Here is a 24,030-nt window from a genome sequence, read left to right on the forward strand (position 1 = left end):
CCTGGGCGTCAACACATTGAATCAAGAACTCTCTTCCAAACTATTCATTCCCGTAACCATCATTGCTGGCGAGAGGTCCCATCAGGTCTCCGCATATCTGTACTCCGGCTCTGCAGCCAACTTAGTCTGCCAGGACCATGTGGATCTCCTTAAGTTGCCGATTATCCCGCTTGAAAGGCCGATCGTTGCCTCCGTGGATGGACTGCCATTGCCAGACCCAGTTGTGTCCATAACCAAGCCATTGAGACTCCAAGTGGGAGCCATTCATGCTGAACTCATCTCCCTGTTCGTCCTGTCCAAGGCCGTCAACCCCGTGCTGCTGAGTTTGCCTTAGCTTCGTCTGCATGCCCCGTCATGGATTGGAACTCTGGAGAGGTCCTCCAGTGGGGCTCGAAGTGCCTTCATCGCTGTCTGGGCCATATCCAGTCACCACAGACTGCCCATCTTCAGTCTTTGACAGGGTTGCCTTCTTGTTTCTTCATGTTCTGCGATGTCTTCAATAAAAAGGAGGCTGAGACCTTGCTGCCACACCGGGCATATGACTGTCCGATCGCCTTGGTCCCTGAATAGTCTCCTCCTCGTGGTAGAGTGTACCCTCTCTCCTTGCCAGAGACCCAGGCCATGTCGGCCTTCATTAAAAATAACCTGGAGAGGGGTTTCAATTGTAAATCCTCATCCCCGGCCAGAGCGGGGTTCTTCTTTGTTTAAAAGAAAGATGGATCGTTACGACCTTGCATTGACTACCGAGGCCTAAACCAGATTACGGTGAAGAACAGGTACCCTCTGCCTTTGATTTCTGAACTGTTTGATCGAATACGTGGCGCAAATTTTTTTTTAAACTGGACCTGCGGGGGGCCTATAATCTGATTGGGATTCGTCGAGGTGACGAATGGAAGACTGCCTTTAATACTCGTGATGGGCACTACGAATACTTAGTCATGCCCTTCGGCCTGTGTAACGCCCCCGCAGTATTTCAAGAATTTGTCAGACATTTTTGTGATCTCCTTTATGTTTGTGTTGTGGTGTATCTCGATGACATTTTGATTTTTTACCCCAAATCCAGTAACTCATCAGAGTCATGTCCGCCAGGTGTTGCTCCGTCTAAGAGAGAATCGCCTTTATGCCAAGTTGGAGAAGTGTGTTTTTGAGAAGAAGTCTCTATCCTTCCTCGGCTATATTATCTCTGATCAGGGCCTCAAGATGGACCCCCAGAAGGTAAAGGCTGTCCTGGAGTGGCCACGCCCCCAAGGTTTAAGTGCCATACAACAATTCCTAGAATTTGCCAACTTCTACCTACTGTTCATCCCCAACTTCTCATCTTTAACTGCTCCTATCTCCACCCTCACTAAGAAGGGTATGAATGCCCTTCTTAGAGAATGCCCTTCTTAAAGAAAGCCTTCACGTCTGCCTCCATTCTGCACCATCCTATTGTATCCCTTCAGTTTTCGTTAGAGGTGGACGCTTCCTTGGTTGGTGCTGGTGCACTGCTGCTCCAGAAAAGATCGAAAGGCGAGGCTGTAGTATGTTGCTACTATTCCAAGCTGTTTTCGTCCGCAGAGCGCAACTACTCGATTGGGGACCGGGAGTTACTGGCCATCAAGCTGGCTCTGCAGGAGTGGAGACATCTACTGGAGGGTGCGGTTCATCCTATCCTGATCTTCACGGATCACAAGAATTTGACCTACCTACAGACTGCCCAGCGGTTGAATCCTCGTCAAGCCAGGTGGTCGTTGTTCTTTGCTCGGTTCCGGTTCGAACTCCACTACCGACCCGCCGGCAAGCATGTGAGGGTCGATGCCTTGTCTAGATCTTTTGAAACCGAAGACGCTATGGAATCTCCATAGAATATTATTGACCCATCCTGCATCTTCTCTGTGAATCCCCTGCAAGTTAGAGACATTCCTCCGGGTAGGACTTTTGTACGTCTGGCTGACCGAGGAAGAATTCTTCGCTGGAGTCACAGTTCTAAGCTGGCAGGTCACGCGGGTGCTCGTAAGACCCAAGATCTAATCACCCGTCAGTTCTGGTGGCCCACACTACCCAAATACGTTATGGACTTAGTCTCCTCCTGCACAGTATGCGTAGCAAATAAAGTTGCTCACTCCAGACCTGCTGGCCTGCTCCAACCACTGCCTGTGCCCGTTGCCCCGTGGCAACATGTCGCTATGTACTTTGTCACGGATCTTCCTTCTTCTGCGAGTTGCAGTGTGACCTGGGTGGTGGTGGATCGATTTTCCAAAATGGCTCACATCATTCCCTTGACCGCCCTGCCGTCTGCTACGCGATTGGCTGACCTCTTCATACAACACATCTTCCGTCTGCACAGCTTGCCCCTGCATATTGTCTCAGACCGAGGGGTACAGTTCACCTCAAAGTTTTGGAGAGCACTCTGCGGCCTCCTCGGTGTAAAATTGGACTTCTCTTCGGCCTATCATCCCCAGTCCAATGGGCAAGTCGAGAGAGTTAACCAAATTATGGAGAACTATCTACGTCACTTTGTTTCCAGGCGCCATGATGATTGGGTGCAGTTGTTCCCATGGGCAGAGTTCTCTTATAACAACCACACCAGTGAGTCGACCACTTCCAGTCCATTCTTCATCGTCTACGGCCAACATCCTCGGATACCTCTTCCTGTTTCTACTATGTCCCAGGTGCCTGCAGCCGATTCAACCTTCAGGGACTTTCTAAAGATATGTCAACAGACCCGATATTCTATCCTGTTGGCGGTGGACCACATGAAGAGAAAGGCAGATACAAGAAGGCGGGCGCCCCCGCAGTTCCTTCCAGGTACTAAAGTCTGGCTGGCTTCTAGGAATATCCGGCTGAAGGTGCAGTCGTGCAAATTTTCCTCTAGGTTCCTTGGCCCCTTCGAAATCCTGCTACAGATCAACCCGGTATCCTTCAAGCCGTGGCTCCACCCTACCCTCAGGATTCCTAACTCATTTCACGACTCCCTGCTGAAACCTGTGGTCCTGAACCACTACTCCAGGACTCCTAGCTCCACAGTGGCCCCTGGCGGCTCATCGGGATCTTTCGAAGTAAAGAAGATTCTGGCTACCACGAAGGTGGGAGGAAGGACTCTTTATTTAGTGGATTGCAGGGGGTTCGGTCCAGAGGAGAGGTCTTGGGAGTCAGAGACCATTGATGCTCCTGTACTCGTGAGGAAGATTCTCTCCCGCTCTGGTCCAAAGAAGAGGGGGCGTAAGAGGAGGGATACTGTAACGTCTATGGCCACGGTCCGTCGTTCGGTCGTTAACCTCGACGACCGTGGCCATGGCCATCTTACCTCATTGCGTCGTTCTCCTGTGAAGCGCCGGTACTCACTTCCGGACTACGAGTGTCTCCGGCCTTAAAGGGCCAGTGCGCACATTTTTGCAGGAACTCTGCAATCTACCCCAGGGTGCCCTGGGATATAAAAAGGGCTCTGTCCTCTTGCTCTTTGCCAGAGCGTTGTTTGTTACCCATCGTTTGTCGTGCTTATGGTCCCCGTTTCTTCCAGTTTCCCACTGTACCTTGCTCCTGTATCCGTGCTACCTAGTTCGAGTGCCGTGCTGTGCTATTGCCGTGTTTTGCTACAGTCTATGCTTGACCTGCTATGCCTCACCTGACGACTTCCCCTGCCGCCTGGTCCTGGACTTGCCTGCTTTGCTACCGCCTACGATTGTCACAGGTACACTCGCTGAATTAATTGAACTCTGTACTTACCTGTTTGGCCAGCTGCCATACCGCTACGTGGTATAGCTCAGTGGGTCCACACCACGCATCGGGACACCTAATACCTCTTCCTAAGCCCTGTTGGACATGGTGATACCAAATATGTGTAACTTTTTCACTATTTTTTTAATAATAAAGCATTTGCTAAGGGGAAAATGTGGGTTTTTCATTTTTTTTCATTCGTTTTTTTAAATTAACTTTTTATAAAGTTATTACATGACTGTGAGCGCCGTGAAAAATAAAATAAAAAACCATGCAAAAAAAAAAATTGATGTTTTTTGTGAATCCTGCCTTAAAAAGATATGATTAAAAAGTGATCAAAAAGTCGCATGTACTCCAAAATGGTACCAATAAAAACTACAAGTTATCCCGCAAAAAAAAAGCCCTCATACAACTGCATCGGCGGAAAAATAAAAAAATAAATGGCTCTTCAAATATGGAGACACAAAAACAAATCATTTGTTTTTAAAAAGTGTTTTTACTGGATAAAAGTAGTAAAACATACAAAATCTATATCAATTTGGTATTGTTGCAATCGTTATTTATACCACACGGTAAACGGCGTAAATTTAGGATGCAAAAAAGTGTGGCGAAATTGAGGTTTTTTTCTATTCCCCCAATTTTTTTTTATAAAAGTTAATCAATAAATTCTATGTACCCCAAAATGCTGCTGTCACAAAATACAACTTGTCCTGCAAAAAAACAAGACCTAATACAGCTATGTCGACAAAAATAAAAAAGTTCTAGCTCTTTGAATGAGACGATAGAAAAATTTAATAAATAGCTTGGTCATTAAGGCCTAAAATAGGCTGGTCACTAAGGGGTTAAAGTCGGTGAATAATCTGATGTGTTTAAAATCTTTTTTTTTTTTTGTTCTCATAGCATTTCCCACATTCTAAACGAGATTATGGTTTCTACTTCATGTGAATTCTCTGCGGAGTTCTAAAATGTAAATTTCTTTGTAAAACATCTTTCACAAATAGAACATCAAAATGGCTTCTCCCCTGTGTGACTTCTCTGATGAGCCCTAAGCTTGCCTTTAGTAGTAAAACATTTACCACATTCTGAACACGAATATAATTTCTCTCCTGTGTGACTTCTCTTATGTTTAACAAGTCTTGATTTATCTGTAAAACATTTCCCACATTCTGAACATGAATACGGCTTCTCCCCTGTGTGACTTCTCTCATGTGTAACAATATGTGATTTATATGTAAAACATTTCCCACATTCTGCACATGAATACGGCTTCTCTCCTGTGTGAATTCTCTCATGTATAACAAGACTTGATTTATCTGTAAAACATTTCCCACATTCTGAACATGAATATGGCTTCTCCCCTCTGTGACTTCTGTCATGTCTAACAAGACTTGAGTTGTTTGTAAAACATTTCCCACATTCTGAACATAAATACGGCTTCTCTCCTGTGTGAATTCGCTCATGTATAACAAGATATGATTTATGTGTAAAACATTTCCCACATTCTGAACATGAATACGGCTTCCTTCCTGTGTGACTTCTCTCATGTCTAACAAAATATGATTTATCTGTAAAACATTTCCCACATTCTGAACATGAATACGGCTTCTCTCCTGTGTGAATTCTCTCATGTGTAACAAGATATGATTTATCTGTAAAACATTTCCCACATTCTGAACATGAATATGGCTTCTCCCCTGTGTGAATTCTCTCATGTATAACAAGGCTTGATTTATCTGTAAAACATTTCCCACATTCTGAACATGAATACGGCTTCTCCCCTGTGTGACTTCTGTCATGTCTAACAAGACTTGATTTATTTGTAAAACATTTCCCACATTCGGAACATGAATACGGCTTCTCTCCCGTGTGAATTCTCTCATGTATAACAAGATTTGATTTATCTGTAAAACATTTCCCACATTCTGCACATGAATATGGGGTCTCTCCTCTGTGATTTCTCTCATGTCTAACAAGACTTGATTTATCTGTAAAACATTTCCCACATTCTGCACATGAATATGGTGTCTCTCCTCTGTGACTTCTCTCATGTCTAACAAGACTTGATTTATCTGTATAACATTTCCCACATTCTGAACATGAATACGGCTTCTCTCCTGTATGATTTCTCTTATGTGTAACAAGATATGATTTATCTGTAAAACATTTCCCACATTCTGCACATGAATATGGTGTCTCTCCTCTGTGACTTCTCTCATGTCTAACAAGACTTGATTTATCTGTATAACATTTCCCACATTCTGAACATGAATACGGCTTCTCCCCGGTGTGAATTCTCTCATGTTTAACAAGATGTGATTTTTTTGTAAAACATTTCCCACATTCTGAACATGAATATGGCTTCTCTCCTGTGTGACTTCCCTCATGTTTAACAAGATGTGATTTATCTGTAAAACATTTCCCACATTCTGCACATGAATATGTCTTCTCTCCTGTGTGACTTCTCTCATGTCTAACAAGAGCTGATATATATTTAAACAATTTCCCACATTCTGCACATGAATATGGCTTCTCTCCTGTGTGAATTCTTCTGTTTGTTAGAAGACCTGAGATTTTTGTGACCTGTTTACCACAATGAAACCTTTTACCCCCTTTCTGAGCTGTAATTGTGGTAACAATCTGTGATTGGTCAGGAGAAGATTCCTCATGATTAGTGAAATTATATGATAGATCTGTACTGTGAAGTCCTGGATGTAGATTAAGGGTAATGGGGTTTTCTCCTGAAGACTGCTGCATCATATCTTCATCTTTATAATTTAGCAATAACGTGAAGTTTCCCTCAGAGATTTTACTGGGATTTTCTGTTAGGATTAAAAAAAAAAATTGATCTTGTTTCACAATAGAAAAGTTGACAAATTTATAACATTCGTATTAGACTGGAAACACACATGCAGTGTTTTGAGCCAAAGTCAGAAATGGATCAAGCAGGAAGAAGTTTAAGCCATGACTTTTGACTCCATTCCAGCCTTATAACACTTTGTATAACACTTTAAAATAAATCCATGACAGTCCAGGATTTCTGGTCCTCCACTATTAATTTATTACCTAAAGCTTGACTTAATAAAATTATATTTTTTGAAAAGCAGAGCCTTGTCTGGCAATGAAGGCTGTTCTTTGCCAACACATGTGGCTGTTTAAATACTAATGAGGCATACACAATCTTAACTTAATATTGTTACAGTCTAATCTTGGCCGCAGTCTACATTTAACAAGATAATGTGTCATGTGACAAATCACAGGATGAATTCATGGACATGATAATGAGGTCTGCATATCCAAATGGCTGAACAGTCACCGAAACTCAATTTTATAGAACATCTGTGGGATGTAGTGGAATAGGCAGAGTGAAGTTAATAATCAGAAGCTGGAATAAAGGTTTCCAGTACATAGTAATATCATTTCACTAAGAATTCAGGCTGTTCTAAGGGGAAAGAGTGTTCTGTCAAGTACTGATAATGTGAACCTAATGAAATGAAGTGGCCTCATTCACGTTTTAGTCATGTGACAATTTAATAGTAAATTGTTCTTCTATTTCTCTGCCAACCTATATGTATTTGGTCTTGTTTTCTCAAAACATATAGGGCTTAAAATAAGTGATATATTTAACTGTGAAGGAGTGGGAGAGTCGGAGAGGAGAAAACTCAGCTGGATGTTTTAAAACGTCCTTGCAGAGATAGGTGTGGACCACCAGGACATTTATAATCTATGGGCAGTCAGCAACTGGTTAAAATAGGTGCTTCCTAATAATCATGGCTCTGTTTTTTTTAATCCAATATAAAAACCACATCTTTAAACCCACTTTGAAAACTTCATAAAGACCCTTAAAGCGAACCTAATTTTTAGACGACTTTTCAGAATAATTTGTCATATGTCTGTACAGGAGCAATAACACTATTTCTGGCCATTACATGACTTGTATCTGGTATTCTTTAGCAGTTTTCCCTCTGCAGGCTCTATCTTTAAATCTCAGTTTTCCCTGAGGTAGTGGATGGAGCCTAACTGCTATCATGTCTTCTATACAATGCACACAGAGCAGAGAGCCACCCTGGTCTACTATCTCACTGTAGGACATCCTTAGAAGCTGCAGCAGCATGGAGAACATCATACAGAAGTAAGCAGCAGTGTAGCGGAAAATCCAGCACAGAGGTGACATATAACTCTTACCAGCAGCCTATGTCTACTCTCTCTGCTTCTGCTCCCCCTCTCCTCTTCGAAGACTTTTATTGACAACAGCATCTGTGTCTTTGTGCTCCTGCTCCCTCCTTCTGATTGCCCTTCTTTTCCCATAGACTTCTATAAGCAGCAGCGTCCGTGTGTCTCTCACCTAGTGGCACTAACTGTAGTGTCCATCGGGTTTACTTACCTCCCGACGCACGCAGCCATGGATCTGTGAGCACTGGTCCCAATTTCCTTCCTAGGAGACGCCAGCGCTCATTTCACCTCCGGTCCGCTGTGTCCCGTAGGGTGTGCGCGCACGCTCGTGCCCGCTCTTAAAGGGCCAGCGTGCACATGAAAACAATCATCATCAACTCACATGATTTCCTGAACTGTAAGAAAGCCCCTGCCCTTCTGATCCTTGCCTGAGCGTTGTTTGTAGTATCCTAGTTTGTCTAAGCAAATGGTCTCCAAGTGTTTTCCAGTTCCCAGTTCCTGTATCCCGTGCTATCCTGGTCAAGTGCCGTGCTGTGCTGTAGACCACGCCTGTCGTGCTACTCCACACCTGACGTCTACCTGCTGCTTAGTCCCAGCCGAGCCTGCCTTGCTACTGTCCGAGCTGCCACAGGTACCTTGTACATACTATAGATTGTGACCTGCGCCCTGTTGGCCAGCTGCCATACCGCCAAGGCGGTACAGCCCAGTGGGTCCTCGAATCCTATGTGACGCTAACTTCACATAGAATTTTCATGGATAAATGCTAAACTATAACAGTAAGTAAATTACAAAGTTGATATATATCAGGAATACTATTAGATTACCACAAGTTGTTTGAACAGTTAGTGTCCATTTAAAGAAGACATGTTCCAAAAAGCTATTTAGTGTATAGTAGATAGCGGAGATCTGATTGCTGGATATTGCAGACTAAGGTTGCACTATGGAAATATCCAGAAGACAACATGCCCCCTTGTGACTTGTGTGCAGAGTTGTCATAGGGCCCTCTGTGTTTTCTAATAGCTCCTCAATTCATGTTCCAGGCTCATATTAAATATAGAATTATAATGAGGATCTTTCTTCTCAGCTGTTATTATTAGAAGATTTGTAATAGAAGAACCAAATAAATGACAAAGTACAAAAAAAATAACCAAAATATGTGTTTTTTCATTTCGATTGTCTCCTAAAATGATGTTTAACCGGTTGAGGACTGCCCACTGTGTATACATGGTGCAGGTTTAAGTTTGCTGCCTGAGTGATTGAGCAGCTAAATGTCGGGTGCCCGGCCGTCAGAGACTGCCAAGGACCCTGGAAAGAAGACAAAAGTATTTTTTACCACTTGTCTTCTCTGCACTCACGTACACAACGCTCAATGAGCGCTGCTGCATCTATTGATCCCGGTGGTCACGTGACTAGTCACATGATCGCCGAGAAGCCGGTACTAGGAGGCTGCTGCTGTATCTTACTAGAATAAGCACAGCCCTATCACGAACAATAGTCACTATAACAGGGCTGATCTCCCCTATTGTAAAGCACCAGTTACAGAGGAAAAGTATAGTGTAAAAAAAATAAAATGAAATAATAAAAGTTCCCCAAATGCCTTTTCTGATGGAAAGGCCATAAAAATAAAAGTTAAAAAACAAACAAAAATAAATGAAGTAAAAATGACACATGAACCCCTACCTTAACGCATTGTCACCTACATGTAGGTAAAAAGCGTTATAGTGAAGTATGGAGCACGCTCACGGGCTGAGCAGGCTCCATACTCAACAAGTATCGGCTGTGTAATATAGCCGACACCTTACTGCAACGGGTGGAATCAAAGATCACTTGATTCCGCCCGTTTTATGTTATTTAACCCACACGGTGAACGCTGTACAAAAAAATTTAAAATATAATTAAAGACGCCAGAATTGTTGTTTTTTTGTCACCTTAGCTCCCCCAAAAAAAGCGTTCAAAAAATTCACATGTATCGCAGAATGGTATTAATAAAAACTACAGCTCGGCCCGCAAAAAAATAAGCTGTCACACCGCTCAATCAAGCAAATTTTTAGTTTTATCTCAAAATTGTTAATTTTCTTAACAAATAAAAAGGAGAAAAAGCTCCCCAACACTTGTAAAGAAAATTCCCTAGAGTACGGAAATACCCCATATGTGCTCGTAAACTTCTCAGAAGAGAAGAAGCACAGATTCGATGGATTTGTTTCTGGGAGCCATGTTTAATTTGCAAAACACCTTTGGGTTCCAAAACAGTGGAAACCCCCCAAAAGTGACCACATTTTGGAAACGACACCTTAAGACATTTATTAGGTGTGTAGAGCATTTTGATCCCACAGGTGTTTTTCCAGAAATTAATGCGCTGGGGATGGTAAAAAGTGAAAATTGTAATTGTTCCACAGATATGCTATTTCAGAGTCCAATATGTTGTGCCCAGCTTGTGCTATTGGAGACACACACCCCAAAAATTGTTAAAAGGGTTCTTCCGGTTATAGCATTACCATATATGTGGTAGTAAACTGCTGTTTGGGCACAGTGTAGGGCTCAGTATTGAGGCAGCATCTTTTGGCTTTTGGAGCCTGGATTTTGCTTGGTAGTAGCTCTGTTTGGGGTATTACTGGTGATTCAGTTTATAATGTGGAGGCATATGTAATATGTGAGGAGTACATCAGGGTATATGTAATATGTGAGGAGTACATCAGGATATATGTAATATGTGAGGAGTACATCAGGATATATGTAATGTCACGCGCACAGGGTATGTGAACTCACTAGGCCGCTCCGCCGTAGCGGGGAGGCAGCTGATCAGGTCACAGTCTATGCTGAAGTAAATGGCAGACAGTAATGCCTGGGTACCTGAAATAGTCCGGGCGGTGGCTGTGGCTTCAGCACGGATGGAGGCAGGTGCGGCAAGTGGCGCCAGACGTGGCGGGCAGTATCCGATGAAGCGGTAGACACTTGACATGGCAGATGACACTTGGCGTGGCAGAAGACACTTGACGTGGCAGATGACACTAGACGTGGCAGATGGCACTTGACTTGGCAGATGGCACTTGACGTGGCAGATGGCACTTGACGTGGCAGATGGCACTTGACGTGGCAGATGGCACTTGACGTGGCAGACACAGGAACAATACGGAATACAGGAACGGTAACAGGGCACGGGTAACAGCTGGAACGGGAGACACTAAGGGACCATTTGCGAGACAGACTGGGAAAGACTAACAACGCTCAGGCATCGGAGGCTGGACCCCTCTTATAGCCCAGGGCACTCACGGGTCAAAGGTCGTTCAAGAGGAGGAGGCTGGGGCCAGCGCTTGCCGACTCGTGGCTGTGGCTGTCAGCGGGAGGCTAGAGCGGACAGCCCGCAGCCACGGACATTACACAATCCCCCCTCTTACGCCCCCTCTTCTTGGGACTGGAGCGAGAGAGGAACTTTTTTAGAAGAGTAGGGGCATTGAGGTTCTCCTCTGGTTCCCAGGACCTCTCTTTGGGACCAAACCCCCTCCAATCCACCAAATAAAAGGTCTTTCCTCTCACTCTCTTGGTGTCCAAGATCTCCTTGACCTCAAAGATGTCCGAGGAGCCGCTGGGAGTAACCGCAGGGCTGGGAGTCTTGGAATAGCGGTTTAGGATCACAGGCTTCAGGAGGGAGACGTGGAAGGAGTTGGGAATCCTGAGGGTAGGAGGCAGCCGAAGCTTGTAGGCGACAGGGTTGATCTGCTGCAGGACCTCGAATGGTCCAAGGAACCTGGGAGCGAACTTGTATGAGGGCACCTTCAAGCGAATGTTCCGAGAGGATAGCCAGACTTTAGTCCCCGGAAGATACTGAGGCGGCTCTCTTCTCTTAGTATCTGCCTTTCGCTTCATGCGATCTACTGCCAGCAAAATAGAGGACCGGGTCTGTTGCCAGATTTGCAGGAAGTCCCCATATGCAGAGTCAGCAGCGGGAACCTGAGATGAAGTCGACACCGGAAGAGGGACTCTGGGATGTTGACTGTACACGATGTGAAACGGAGTGGAAGTGGTGGACTCACTTGTGTGGTTGTTATATGAAAACTCAGCCCAAGGAAGAATCTGTACCCAGTTATCGTGCTGAGAAGAGATGAAGTGGCGGAGATAATTTTCAATGATCTGGTTGATCTTCTCAACTTGCCCATTGGATTGGGGGTGATAGGCAGAGGAAAAATCCAAACTCACATCCAGGAGTTTACAGAGTGCTCTCCAGAATTTAGAGGTAAACTGAACCCCCCGGTCAGACACAATGTGAAGAGGCAAGCCATGCAAGCGAAATATGTGCTGAATGAAGAGACTCGCCAGTCGGGGAGCAGAAGGTAGGCCGGTCAGCGGGATAAAATGTGCCATCTTAGAGAACCGGTCCACCACCACCCAGATGGTGTTGCATCCTGCTGAGAGAGGAAGGTCTGTGACGAAGTCCATAGTGATGTGTTGCCAGGGGGCAACTGGGTACAGGCAGAGGTTGAAGCAGGCCGGCAGGCTTGGAGTGAGTCACTTTATTAGAGGCACACACCGTGCAAGCAGAGACAAAGTCCAGAACATCCTTAGGTAGCGTGGGCCACCAAAAGTGACGAGCAATCAGGTCTTGGGTTTTACGGATGCCGGCGTGCCCAGCTAGTTTAGAACTGTGTCTCCAGTGGAGAATTCTATTTATGTCTGCCAACCGAACAAAAGTTCTCCCCGGAAGGATATTTCTAAGCTGCACAGGATTGGCGGTGACAACGCAGGATGGGTCTATGATCGTCTGAAGGCACTCCACCGTGTCTTCCGTCTCAAATGATCTGGACAGGGCATCGGCCCTCACATTCTTGTCAGCGGGACGGTAGTGGAGCAGAAATTGGAAACGGGTGAAGAACAGTGACCACCTGGCTTGACGAGGATTCAGTCTTTGAGCGGACTGAAGGTAGGGGAGGTTCTTGTGGTCAGTGAAGATCAGGATGGGGTGAGCTGCGCCTTCTAAAAGATGTCTCCACTCCTCCAGGGCCAATTTGATAGCCAGTAGCTCCCGATCTCCAATGGAGTAATTGCGTTCAGCAGAAGAAAACAGTCTTGAGTAGTAGCCACATACTACTGCCTTTCCTTTGGAGCTCCTCTGGAACAGAAGTGCGCCTGCACCAACAGAGGAAGCGTCCACCTCTAATGAGAACTGCTGAGATACGTCAGGGTGATGGAGGATTGAAGCTGAAGTGAAGGCTTTCTTGAGGCTAATGAATGCGGACTCTGCCTCTGGAGTCCACACCTTGGCGTTTACGCCCTTCTTGGTAAGGGTAGAGATTGGAGCCGTCAGAGAAGATAAGTTCGGAATAAACTGCCGGTAGAAATTGGCGAAACCCAGGAACCGCTGTATGGCCCTTAGGCCTTGAGGACGTGGCCATTCCAGGACAGACTTTAGCTTCTCAGGGTCCATCTTAAGGCCTTGATCCGAGATGACGTAGCCCAGGAAGGGCAAAGACCTCTTTCAAAGGTGCATTTTTCTAACTTGGCATACAAGCGATTCTCTCTTAGTCGCAGGAGAACTTGACGAACATGCCTCCGATGGGTCATCAGATCTGGGGAGAAAATTAGAATATCATCGAGATAAACTACAACACACATATAGAGGAGATCTCGGAAGGTATCATTAATGAACTACTGAAATACTGCGGGAGCGTTACACAGTCCGAAGGGCATCACTAGGTATTCGTAGTGCCCATCGCGGGTGTTAAATGCCGTCTTCCATTCGTCACCCCGGCGAATCCGGATTAGATTATAGGCCCCCCGCAGATCTAGCTTGGAAATTTTTTTGGCTCCTCGTATGCGATCAAACAGCTCGGAAATAAGTGGCAACAGGTATTTGTTCTTGACCGTGATCTGATTGAGACCACGGTAGTCAATGCAGGGTCGGAGAGATCCATCTCTCTTTTTAACGAAGAAGAAGCCTGTCCCGGCCGGGGAGGAAGATTTTCGGATAAAATCCCTCTCCAAGTTCTCCTTGATATAGGCTGACATCGATAAAATCTCTGGCAAGGAGAGAGGATATACTCGTCCACGGGGAAGAGAAGCATTGGGAACCAGTTCAATGGGACAGTCATAATTCCGATGTGGAGGCAGCGTCTCAGCCTCTCGTTTGCAAAAGACATCCGCAAAACTGGCATACTGAGAAGGTAGATCGGAGAGTGACTGAGGCAGAGGGGGCACAACAGGACGGACTTGTGACAGGCAATGACTATGGCATCTGAAACCCCATTGAAGAACTTCTCCAGAACTCCAGTCGAGTGTCGGGGCATGTAGACGGAGCCATGGCAGACGCAGCAGGATAGGATCGATAGCCTTGGGTAGTACCAGGAAGGTGATCTGTTCTGAGTGAAGAGCTCCGACCCGTAGTGTCAACGGCTCAGTGAGGAGCATGATCGGATCAGGCAACGGTAGACCATTCACAGAGGCAACTGCCAGGGGTCTCTCCAGACGGACTGTGGGTAGTTGAAACCGATCCACTAGATCCTGGTGGATAAAATTAGAAGCCGCTCCAGAGTCAAGATAGGCGGAGGAAGGATGTGATGTCTGTCCAGTGACGATGGCCACAGGTATCGATAATTTGGAAGAGGTTTTAACGTTTGGAGACGTTCCACGTAGAGTTGCCTCTCCGACCAACCCTAGGTACTGGAGTTTCCCGGTTTCTGTGGGCATTGGCGCACAAAATGACCCTTGAGGCCACAATACATACAAAGTCCAGAGGAGCGTCTGCGCTGCTTCTCCTGTTCAGATACTCGGACTCTGTCTACCTGCATGGGTTCCTCAGGTAGCACACTAGGAGTGGACAATAGTGGTCTCTGGGCAGAGGGTGCTGGTCTGTGGGCCCGGCTCTCCTTACGAACCTCTTGAGAGCGCTCCCGGATTCTCATATCAACCCGGGTGGCTAACAGGATGAGGGCATCCAAGGTAGAAGGAAGGTCGCGGGCTGCCAGTTCGTCCTTGATGTGAGAGGACAGTCCCTGCCAGAAGGTCGCCACCAGTGCCTCATTGTTCCATGCCAGCTCGGCTGCTAGGGTACGGAAGGAGATCGCATACTCCCCTACTGTGGAGCCTTCTTGCTTGAGGGTCAACAGAGTGGCTGCGGCAGAGGATGTTCGACCCGGCTCCTCGAACACGGCACGAACGGACTGCAGGAACAAGGCTAGGTCCGAGGATACAGGTCCTTGTTGCTCCAAGATTGGGTTCGCCTAAGCGAGGGCCTTGGCAGCGAGGAGGGAGATAATAAATGCCACTTTGGCCTCCTCGTAGGGGAAGAGATGAGGCCGTAGCCTAAAATGCACCGTGCATGGATTGAGAAATCCTCTACATGCTCTGGGATCACCGTCGAAGCGAGGAGGAAGGGGCAGAGGAACTGAGGATCCGGAACAAACAGGGGGAGGAACAGGCAGTGGCACGTCAACAGCCTCAGGAGGAAGAACCGGAGGTGGAACAGCGAGTAGATCCAGGCCGACCAGGATAGAATTCACTGCCTCAAGGAGTTGATCCTGACGTGTGCGTAGGTCATGCATCTCTGTCTGAATCTTCTGTACTGGGGTCTTGGGCTGGCCAGAGGATTCCATGGCCTGAGCGTACTGTCACGAGCACAGGGTATGTGGACCCACTAGGCCGCTCCGCCATAGCGGGGAGGCAGCTGACCAGGTCACAGTCTATGCGGAAGTAAATGGCAGACAGTAATGCTTGGGTACCTGAAATAGTCCGGGCGGTGGCTGTGGCTTCAGCACGGATGGAGGCAGGTGCGGAAAGTGGCGCCAGACGTGGCGGGCAGTATCCGATGAAGCAGTAGACACTTGACGTGGCAGAAGACACTAGACGTGGCAGATGGCACTTGACGTGGCAGATGGCACTTGACGTGGCAGATGGCACTTGACGTGGCAGATGGCACTTGACGTAGCAGACACAGGAACAATACGGAATACAGGAACGGTAACAGGGCACGGGTAACAGCCGGAACGGGAGACACTAAGGGACCATTTGCGAGACAGACTGGGAAAGACTAACAATGCTCAGGCATCGAACTAGGGGGCTGGACCCCTCTTACAGCCCAGGGTACTCACGGGTCAAAGGTTGTTCAAGATGTCCGGCACCCTGCGTGCTCCGGCGGAGGTGAGTGGATGCAAGCGCTGGCGTCTCCGGAGGAGGAGGCTGGGGCCAGCGCTTGCCGACTCGTGGCTGCGGCTGTCAGCGGGAGGCTGGAGCGGACAGCCCGCAGCCACGGACATTACATGTAATATGTGAGGAGTACATCAGGGTATATGTAATATGTGAGGAGTACATCAGGGCATATGTAATATGTGAGGAGTACATCAGTGTATATGTAAATCATGAGGAGTACATCAGGATGTATATAAACGGTGAGGAGTACATCAGATTATATATAATCTGTGAGGAGTACATCAGGGTATATGTAATCTGTGAGCAGGGTATATGTAATGTGTAAGGAGAACAGCGGGGTATATGTAAACTGTGCGGAGTACATCGGGGTATATGTATTATGTGCGGAGTACATCGGGGTATATGTAATCTGTGAGGAGTACATCAGGATATATGTAATATGTGAGGAGTACATCAGGGTATATGTAATATGTGAGGAGTACATCAGGGTATATGTAATATGTGAGGAGCACATCAGGGTATATGTAATGTGTGAGGAGTACATCAGGGTATATGTAATATGTGAGGAGCACATCAGGGTATATGTAATGTGTGAGGAGTACATCAGGGTATATGTAATATGTGAGGAGTACATCAGGGTATATGTAATATGTGAGGAGTACATCAGGGTATATATAAGGTGTGAGGAGTACATCAGGGTATAATAAGAGGGTATAATAATGGGGTAAATAATACAATTCTACATAGATGTGTGTTACGCTGTGATGAATCCTTTATGCACAGGCCGGTGTCACACTGATAAATGCTGTGCTTTCCTATCCCCTTTTGGTCCACAATCTGCACCTTTGTGGTTTGGGGAGTTTTGCTGGGAAAGTGTTGTCCTGGTATAATACGGCCCCCTCGCTTCCAGCAGATATGTTCGGGCCCTTCTCTTCCTGGTTCCCAAATATTAGAGCCCTGATAATCGCCTCCTGAAACAGAAGGAAAGTTCCCCTTGGACCGGCTCATCTGCATATTTTTTCATCCTTGACTAATGGGAGCCATATCTTTTTTATTTTTTCATAGACGTAGTGGTTTGAGGGCTTTTTATTAGTACCATTTTGGGGTACGTGCAACTTTTTAAACACTTTTTATTCAATTTGTTTTAGGCAAACTGATCAAAAAAATGAATTATTTTTTTAATGTGGCGTTCGTTGTTCTGTATAAATCACGTTACCTTTATCCTGCCGGTTATTTTTTTGTTTTCTTGATTGAGCAGAGTAAAGGCTTATTTTTTGTGGGGCGAGCTGTAGTTTTTGTTAATACATACGACTTTTTGTTCACTTTTTATTACATTATTATTTAGCGCTAAAGTGACCAAAAAAAATAGCGATTTTGGCAGTTTCATGTTTTTTTTACGGTGTTCACAATGCGATTTAAATAATGTCATATTGTAATAATTCAGACTTTTTACGGAGGCGGTGATACCAATTTTGTTTATTTTTTACAATACTTTAAAAGGAAATGCGGGAAAAGATTTTTTTTACATTTTTTGTACACCACTAAAAAAAATTTTTAACACTTTTTATTAATCCCTGCACGGGATTTGAACCAGCGATCGTCAGACATACTAATGTATTGAATTATTGTCATTTTTACAGGCTCCTGGTGCCCCCCAAAATCTGATGCTAAGCCTAGTGCATGACCGGAGTCATAGATCACCTTGTAGAGAACTTCTATGTGCAGTCACAGCTCCCTCAGCTCCGGCACTATGTATAACACATTGTCTGACGTGTTACTGTAATGTAGAACTAAGGAGGAACCCCACCTTACCAAACCTCCCAATTCACTTTCTAAATTCATTATTACTGACCTCTGGTAACACCTCCTGGAATTTCCTCCTCCACTTCACTCTTACACGGGTGATCGCCCCTCACCCGCTCTTCTTCCGCTTCATCCTCCACTTTAATATTAGTCAGATCTTCCCCCTGATATCACATATGTAATAATTCAGTACAATACAACAGAGTGCGAAGAATCTAACAGATCAACATAAGAAACCACCAAAATCTATGACCCCATCTATGACCGCAGGACCATAAAGCTCCACACCCCCCTATATAGATGTGGTATAGGGCTCAGCTTCACCTACCTGATGATTCTCTGGCACATTGTGATTTTCCTCTGCACAGTCCTGGGAATACAGAGGACTGGGACTTCTCTCTGGTGGATTTCTCCTACTGGATCCATCTGTAGGAAACACACAGTGATGGAATAGGTTATTTACATGGGATGATGAGATGATGGGAGTGCTATCTAGGTGACCCTCAATAGAGGTTTGTCTTTACAACTAATGAACGTCCCCCCCTCCTTACACTGATCAGCCACTACATCCGTCTCCTCTTCTGCTTCATCTTTAACCTCAACCTTAATATCAATCAGATTTTCACCCTAAACGGGCAAGAATATTTTTTTCAAATGAACTTGGGTTAAATGACTTTATAGCAGAGGTGTAGTTTGGATCTTCAGCACCCGGGGAAAAGATTCAGTTTGCCCCCCAACATCTCCTTCTCCCTCGCCATGTTTGCTTTCTCTACCAATCAATGAGGTGTCATTTTTTTTTAATGTAACGAGTATAAAACCATTTGTACATTTTACAAGCGATATAGTTCTAGAAGGAAGTTACCAGAACAATAAATGAAAATAAAATAAATGAATGAGGTAAGTGCCGGACTACAACAGATTGTATAACGGAGGCTAATGAGACTACATGGTGACATAATGATCAGCCTTCTCTCGTAGATAGTGTCACACCCCCTGTAATTAGTGCCACACAGCCCCCCTGTAGTTACTGCCACACAACCCCCTATTGTAGATACTGCCACACCCCCCGCCTTGTAGTTACTGCCACACACACCCTTGTAGATACTGCTATATAAACAGCCCCTCCTTGCAGATACTGCCACACAGCCCCCCTTGTAGACACTGCCACACCCCCCTTGTAGATACGGCTATATAAACAGCCCCTCCTTGCAGATACTGCCCCACAGCCCCCCTTATAGATACTGCAACACACTCCCTTGTAGATACTGCTATATAAACAGCCCCTCCTTGCAGATACTGCCATACAGTCCGTTGTAGATACTGAAACACACTCTCTTGTAAATACTGCTATATAAACAGCCCCTCCTTGCAGATACTGCCACACAGCCCCCCTTGTAGATATTGCCACAGACACCCCTAGGAGATAGTACTACACCACCCCTTGTAGAGTGCCAAACGCCCCCTGTAGATAGAGCCACACCCCCCCTTGTAGATCCTGCCACACAACCTCCCTTAAAGATACTGCCACACAGCCTCCCTTGTACATACTGCCACACAGCTCCTTTGTAGATAAGGCCACACTCCCCCCTAGGAGAAAATGCCAAACACCCCCAGTAGATAGTGCCACACACACACCCTTGTAGATAGTGCTATACCCCTCTCCCTGTAGATAGTGCCATTGGGGCTCCCTCTAGTAGTGGAAACCTGGAGGAGCCCCTGACGTCACTGTCCATATATGGATAGTGACGTCAGGGGCTTCTCCAAGAGCAAAATCCCTGGCCAGAACGTCTGCAGGGCTCTGGCCGGGGTTTTTACTCCAGGAGGAGTCCTTAATGTCACTGTCCATATATTCTACATTTCAAGAAAGGGAACCCACAGTGAAGACCCTCATCTTTTATTAGTCACACAAAGTACCTGTATTAAGGAAAACAACTACTCCAAGTTTTCTCTCCACAAGGGATGGGAAACCACTGAGGTGTTGGAGGAAGCTCTACGGTTTTATAACACCAAGTTTCCTTTAACCCGGTCCGGTTATGAAGAATGAGAAAATAAAAATATATGATTACATTTAGTTAATTGGTTTTCAGTGAGCCCATGACCGCACCATTAGAGAGACTGCCTCCCTCCTGGACAGGAAACAGAAGCTCTATAAAAAGAGGGAACACCCCCATCCTCCTCTGCAGCAAGACTCATGGACCTATTAGGACAAATACGTCAATATTTTTAAATGAAGACGACCCTCACTGACCTCCTCAATATATACAATAATCAGCCATAACATTAAAACCACTGACAGGTGACGTGAAGAACATTGACAATGCACCTGACAAGGGAGGAGATATTTGGCAGCAAATGAACAGTTTTTAAAGTTGATGTGTTGGAAACATGGACAGATAAAAGAATATGAGCGACTTTGACAAGGGCTAAATTGTGATGGCTAGACGACTGGGTCACAGAATCTCATAAATGGAAGGTCTTCTGGGGTGTTCCTAGTATGTAGTGGTTAGTAATTATCAAAAGTGGTCCAAGGAAGGACAACTGGTGAAAGGGTCATTGATGTGCGTGGGGAACAAAGGCCTGGCCGTCTGGTCCGATCCCACAGGAGAACTACTGCAGAACAAACTGTTCAAAAACATAATGCTGGCTATGATTGAAAGGTGTCAGAACACACAGAGCACCTCTCATTGTGGCCAGCCACGTCTACACAAGCGCCATTTTGCAGGAGCGCCTCTCATTGCGGCCAGCCGCATCTACACAAGCGCCATTTCACAGGAACCAGCATACTACAGTGCCTGAGGAATGTCAAGGATATGACTGAAACATTACTGGCAAAATAATAAATATCTACCTTGAAAATTACTCCCGTTGGTATACATTGTATCTTCTTCATACCTTACTGGGTTTGGCCCCTACGTATGCACCTACCTGAGGACCTGGTGCTATCTAGCCCTCGATAGAACACACAGAGCATTTCAGCTCGCTGCATTTAGGGCTGCATCACTGCGGACTAGTCCTAGTGCTGATATCTGTCGTCTGGCAAAAGCTTCTACAATGGACATCAGAAATGGACCATAAAGCAATGGAAGAAAGTTGCACGATCTGATTAATCAAGTTAACTTTTACATCAAACGTACGGCCAGGTGCGTGTGCGTTGCTTTCCTGGGGTAGAGATGGGAAGAACTACTGTAGAACAAATTGCAGAGTGGCTGGCGACTGAGGAAGTGAGATGCTTTGGCCAATGTTCTGCTGGTAAAACTTGGGTCCTGGCATTCACGTAGATGTTATTTTGAAACATACCACCTACCTAAACATGGTCATATATCAAGTAAACCCCTTCATGGCAGCAGTATTGTCAAATGTCAGTGGCCTCTTTTTTAGCAGGATAATGTGCCCTGCCGCACTGCAAACATGTTCCTTCAACCATTCCTGAATAATGACAAAGAGTTCAATGACTTCAAAGTGTTCAGGGCTCAAAGTGTTCACTTCAACTCCAAATTCCCCAGATCTTAATCCGATCAATCATCTGTAGGACACGCTGGAAAAACAAGTCCGATCCATGGAGGCCCCACCTCACAACTTACAGGACTTAAAGGATCTGCTGCTAACGTCTTGTGCCAGATACAACAGGAACCTTCAGAGTGTTTTGTTGGCACGAAGGGGCCATACACAATATTAGGAAGGTGGTTTTAATGTTATGGCTGATGGGTGTATATCTTAGGCTCTGTGCAAACCCAGTTTTGAGCCTTCCATCTGAGTTACACATCAAGAGGACTCCCGAAGTATACCTTCCACGGAAAGCTGCAACGTATCTCACTCAATAGACATACAATGAGATATGTGGCCTATACAGCCCATTTCCCCACGCAGGCAGCGCTTCACTGAACAATACACAGTATAGGGGAACAAGGATGATCTTTACTACTCCCATGCGGAAGATGCAGTCAGTGTAACAGAGGTAAACAGTGATCACCCCACCTCGCCTTCACCTCTTCCATACTCCTCCTTGTTCCCCACATACTATGTATAGTTCATAGAAACAATGCCTGTCATGCTGTATGTATTGTAGTTTGTTCCACTCTTGCAGCCGCCTCATTCGGGGAGTATGTATTTTGCCCAGCTATGAGGTGCGGGCCGGAAGTGGGGGGAGTGTTCTTGTCTGTGGCACGAGCACCGCAAGGTGGACATGACTAAGCATGAGCCGGGGGCACGATATATACTGCTGTGCTGGTGTGGCGAGGAGAAGGGGGTCACATCCACCGTGCACACTGCAGGCTCTATTGTCTCTGTTCTAGAGAATGTTATTCAAGGAGCAAGATCAGGTCAACCTCTTCCGATCCTCCGAGGCGGAGATACACAGTATTGCAAGGATTGATTTAGCCCAAGGAAGCTCCAGTGATAACGGTTACATAGTTACATCGTTTGTACGGTTGAAAAAAGACATGTCCATCAAGTTCAACCAAGGGATGGGAAAGGGGAAGTAAAAAATGTCTACACATAGGAGCTAATATTTTTTTGTTCTAGGAAATTATCTAAGCCTTTTTTAAAGCCATCTACTGTCCCTGCTGTGATGGCTCCTGCGGTAGGCTATTCCATAAATTCACCGTTCTCACAGTAAAGAAGGTTTGTCGCCTCTGCAGGTTGAACCTTTCTTTTTCCAGACGGAGGGAGTGCCCCCTTGTTTTTTGAGGGGGTTTTACATGGAACAGGATTTCACCATATTTTTTGTATGTGCCATTCATATATTTATATAAGGTAATCATGTCAACCCTTAGTCGTTTTTTCTCAAGGCTAAATAGGTTTAGTTCTTTTAATCTTTCCTCATAACTTAAATTCTCCATGCCCCCTATTAGCTTTCCTTGCTCTTCTTTGTATTTTTTCAAACTCCAGGGCATCCTTTCTATGAACTGGAGCCCAGAACTGGACTGCATATTCTAGATGAGGCCTCACTAATGCTTTGTAAAGTGGTAATGTTAAATCCCTGTCCCGCGAGTCCATGCTTCTTTTGATACACGACAATATTTTGCTGGCCTTTGAAGCAGCTGATTGACACTGCATGCTGTTATTTAGTTTATGATTTACAAGTACACCCAGATCCTTCTCAACAAGTGACTCCCCTAGGACATATGATGCATGCAGGTTGTTCGTACCCAGGTGCATAACTTTACATTTACCTACATTAAACTTCATTTGCCAAGTGGACGCCCAAACACTTAGTTTGTTTAAATCTGCCGGCAATTCACAAACATCTTCCATAGTCTGAACTACTGTATATTGCATAGCTTGGTGTCATCTGCAAAAATAGAAATAGTGCTATTAATCCCATCCTCTATATCATTAATAAATAAGTTGAATAATAGTGGTCCCAGCACTGAACCCTGGGGTACACCACTTATAACTGGGGACCATTCAGAGTAGGAATCATTGACCACAACTCTCTGGATACGGTCCTTGAGCCAATTCTCAATCCAATTACAAACTATATTTTCTAAACCTATAGTCCTTAATTTACCCATTAGACGTCTATGGGGGACAGTGTCAAATGCCTTTGCAAAGTCCAAAAACACTATATCCACAGCGGCCCCTCTAACTAGGCTTCTGCTTACCTCTTCATAAAAAAATTAGGTTGGTTTGACAGCTTCTATCCTTTGTAAAACCGTGTTGGCTGTCACTTATAATACTATTTATTGTCACATAATTCTGTATATAGTCCCTCAATAGCCCCTCAAACATTTTCCCCACAATTGATGTTAAGCTTACTGGTCTATAATTACCCGGCGAAGACCTAGAGCCCTTTTTGAAAATAGGCACATTTGCCCTGCGCCAGTCCCTTGGCACTATACCAGTCATGAGAGACTCTCTAAATATTATGAAGAGGGTGACAGAAATAACTGAACTAAGCACCTTAAGAACTCTAGGGTGTAACCCATCTGCTCCCGGGGCCTTGTGTACGTTTATTTTATTTAATTTAGCTTGCACCATATCTACATTCATCCAATTCAGTATATCAACTGATATATTAACAGCACTGGCAGCGGCTACATCAGCTGCTCTTTCTTCTGTTGTATATACAGAACGGAAGAACCCATTTAGTAACTCTGCCTTCTCTTGATCCCCTGTGACCAACTCCCCATTACCACTATCTAAGGGTCCTACATATTCAGACCTTGGCTTTTTTGCATTTATATGCTTGAAGAATTTTTTAGGATTTGTTTTACTATCCTTGGC

At 45.3% G+C, this 24,030-nt stretch overlaps 1 protein-coding gene across 1 annotated transcript in view; it reads right to left on the reverse strand.

The window, feature by feature from the left end:
- Positions 1-4,167: 4,167 nt before the first annotated feature.
- LOC142664650 (uncharacterized) overlaps positions 4,168-24,030 on the reverse strand; it is a 30,317-nt gene continuing 10,454 nt past the window's right edge. Inside the window, exons 7-9 of the mRNA XM_075843849.1 lie at positions 18,134-18,231; positions 17,855-17,969; positions 4,168-6,515 (exon numbers count right to left, since the gene is read on the reverse strand). Coding sequence (XP_075699964.1) covers positions 4,702-6,515; positions 17,855-17,969; positions 18,134-18,231 — 2,027 coding nt within the window. The 3' untranslated portion in view covers positions 4,168-4,701. The remainder of the gene's footprint in view (positions 6,516-17,854; positions 17,970-18,133; positions 18,232-24,030) is intronic.

Source organism: Rhinoderma darwinii, chromosome 1, assembly GCF_050947455.1.
Source record: "Rhinoderma darwinii isolate aRhiDar2 chromosome 1, aRhiDar2.hap1, whole genome shotgun sequence".
NCBI classification, from domain to species: domain Eukaryota; kingdom Metazoa; phylum Chordata; class Amphibia; order Anura; family Rhinodermatidae; genus Rhinoderma; species Rhinoderma darwinii.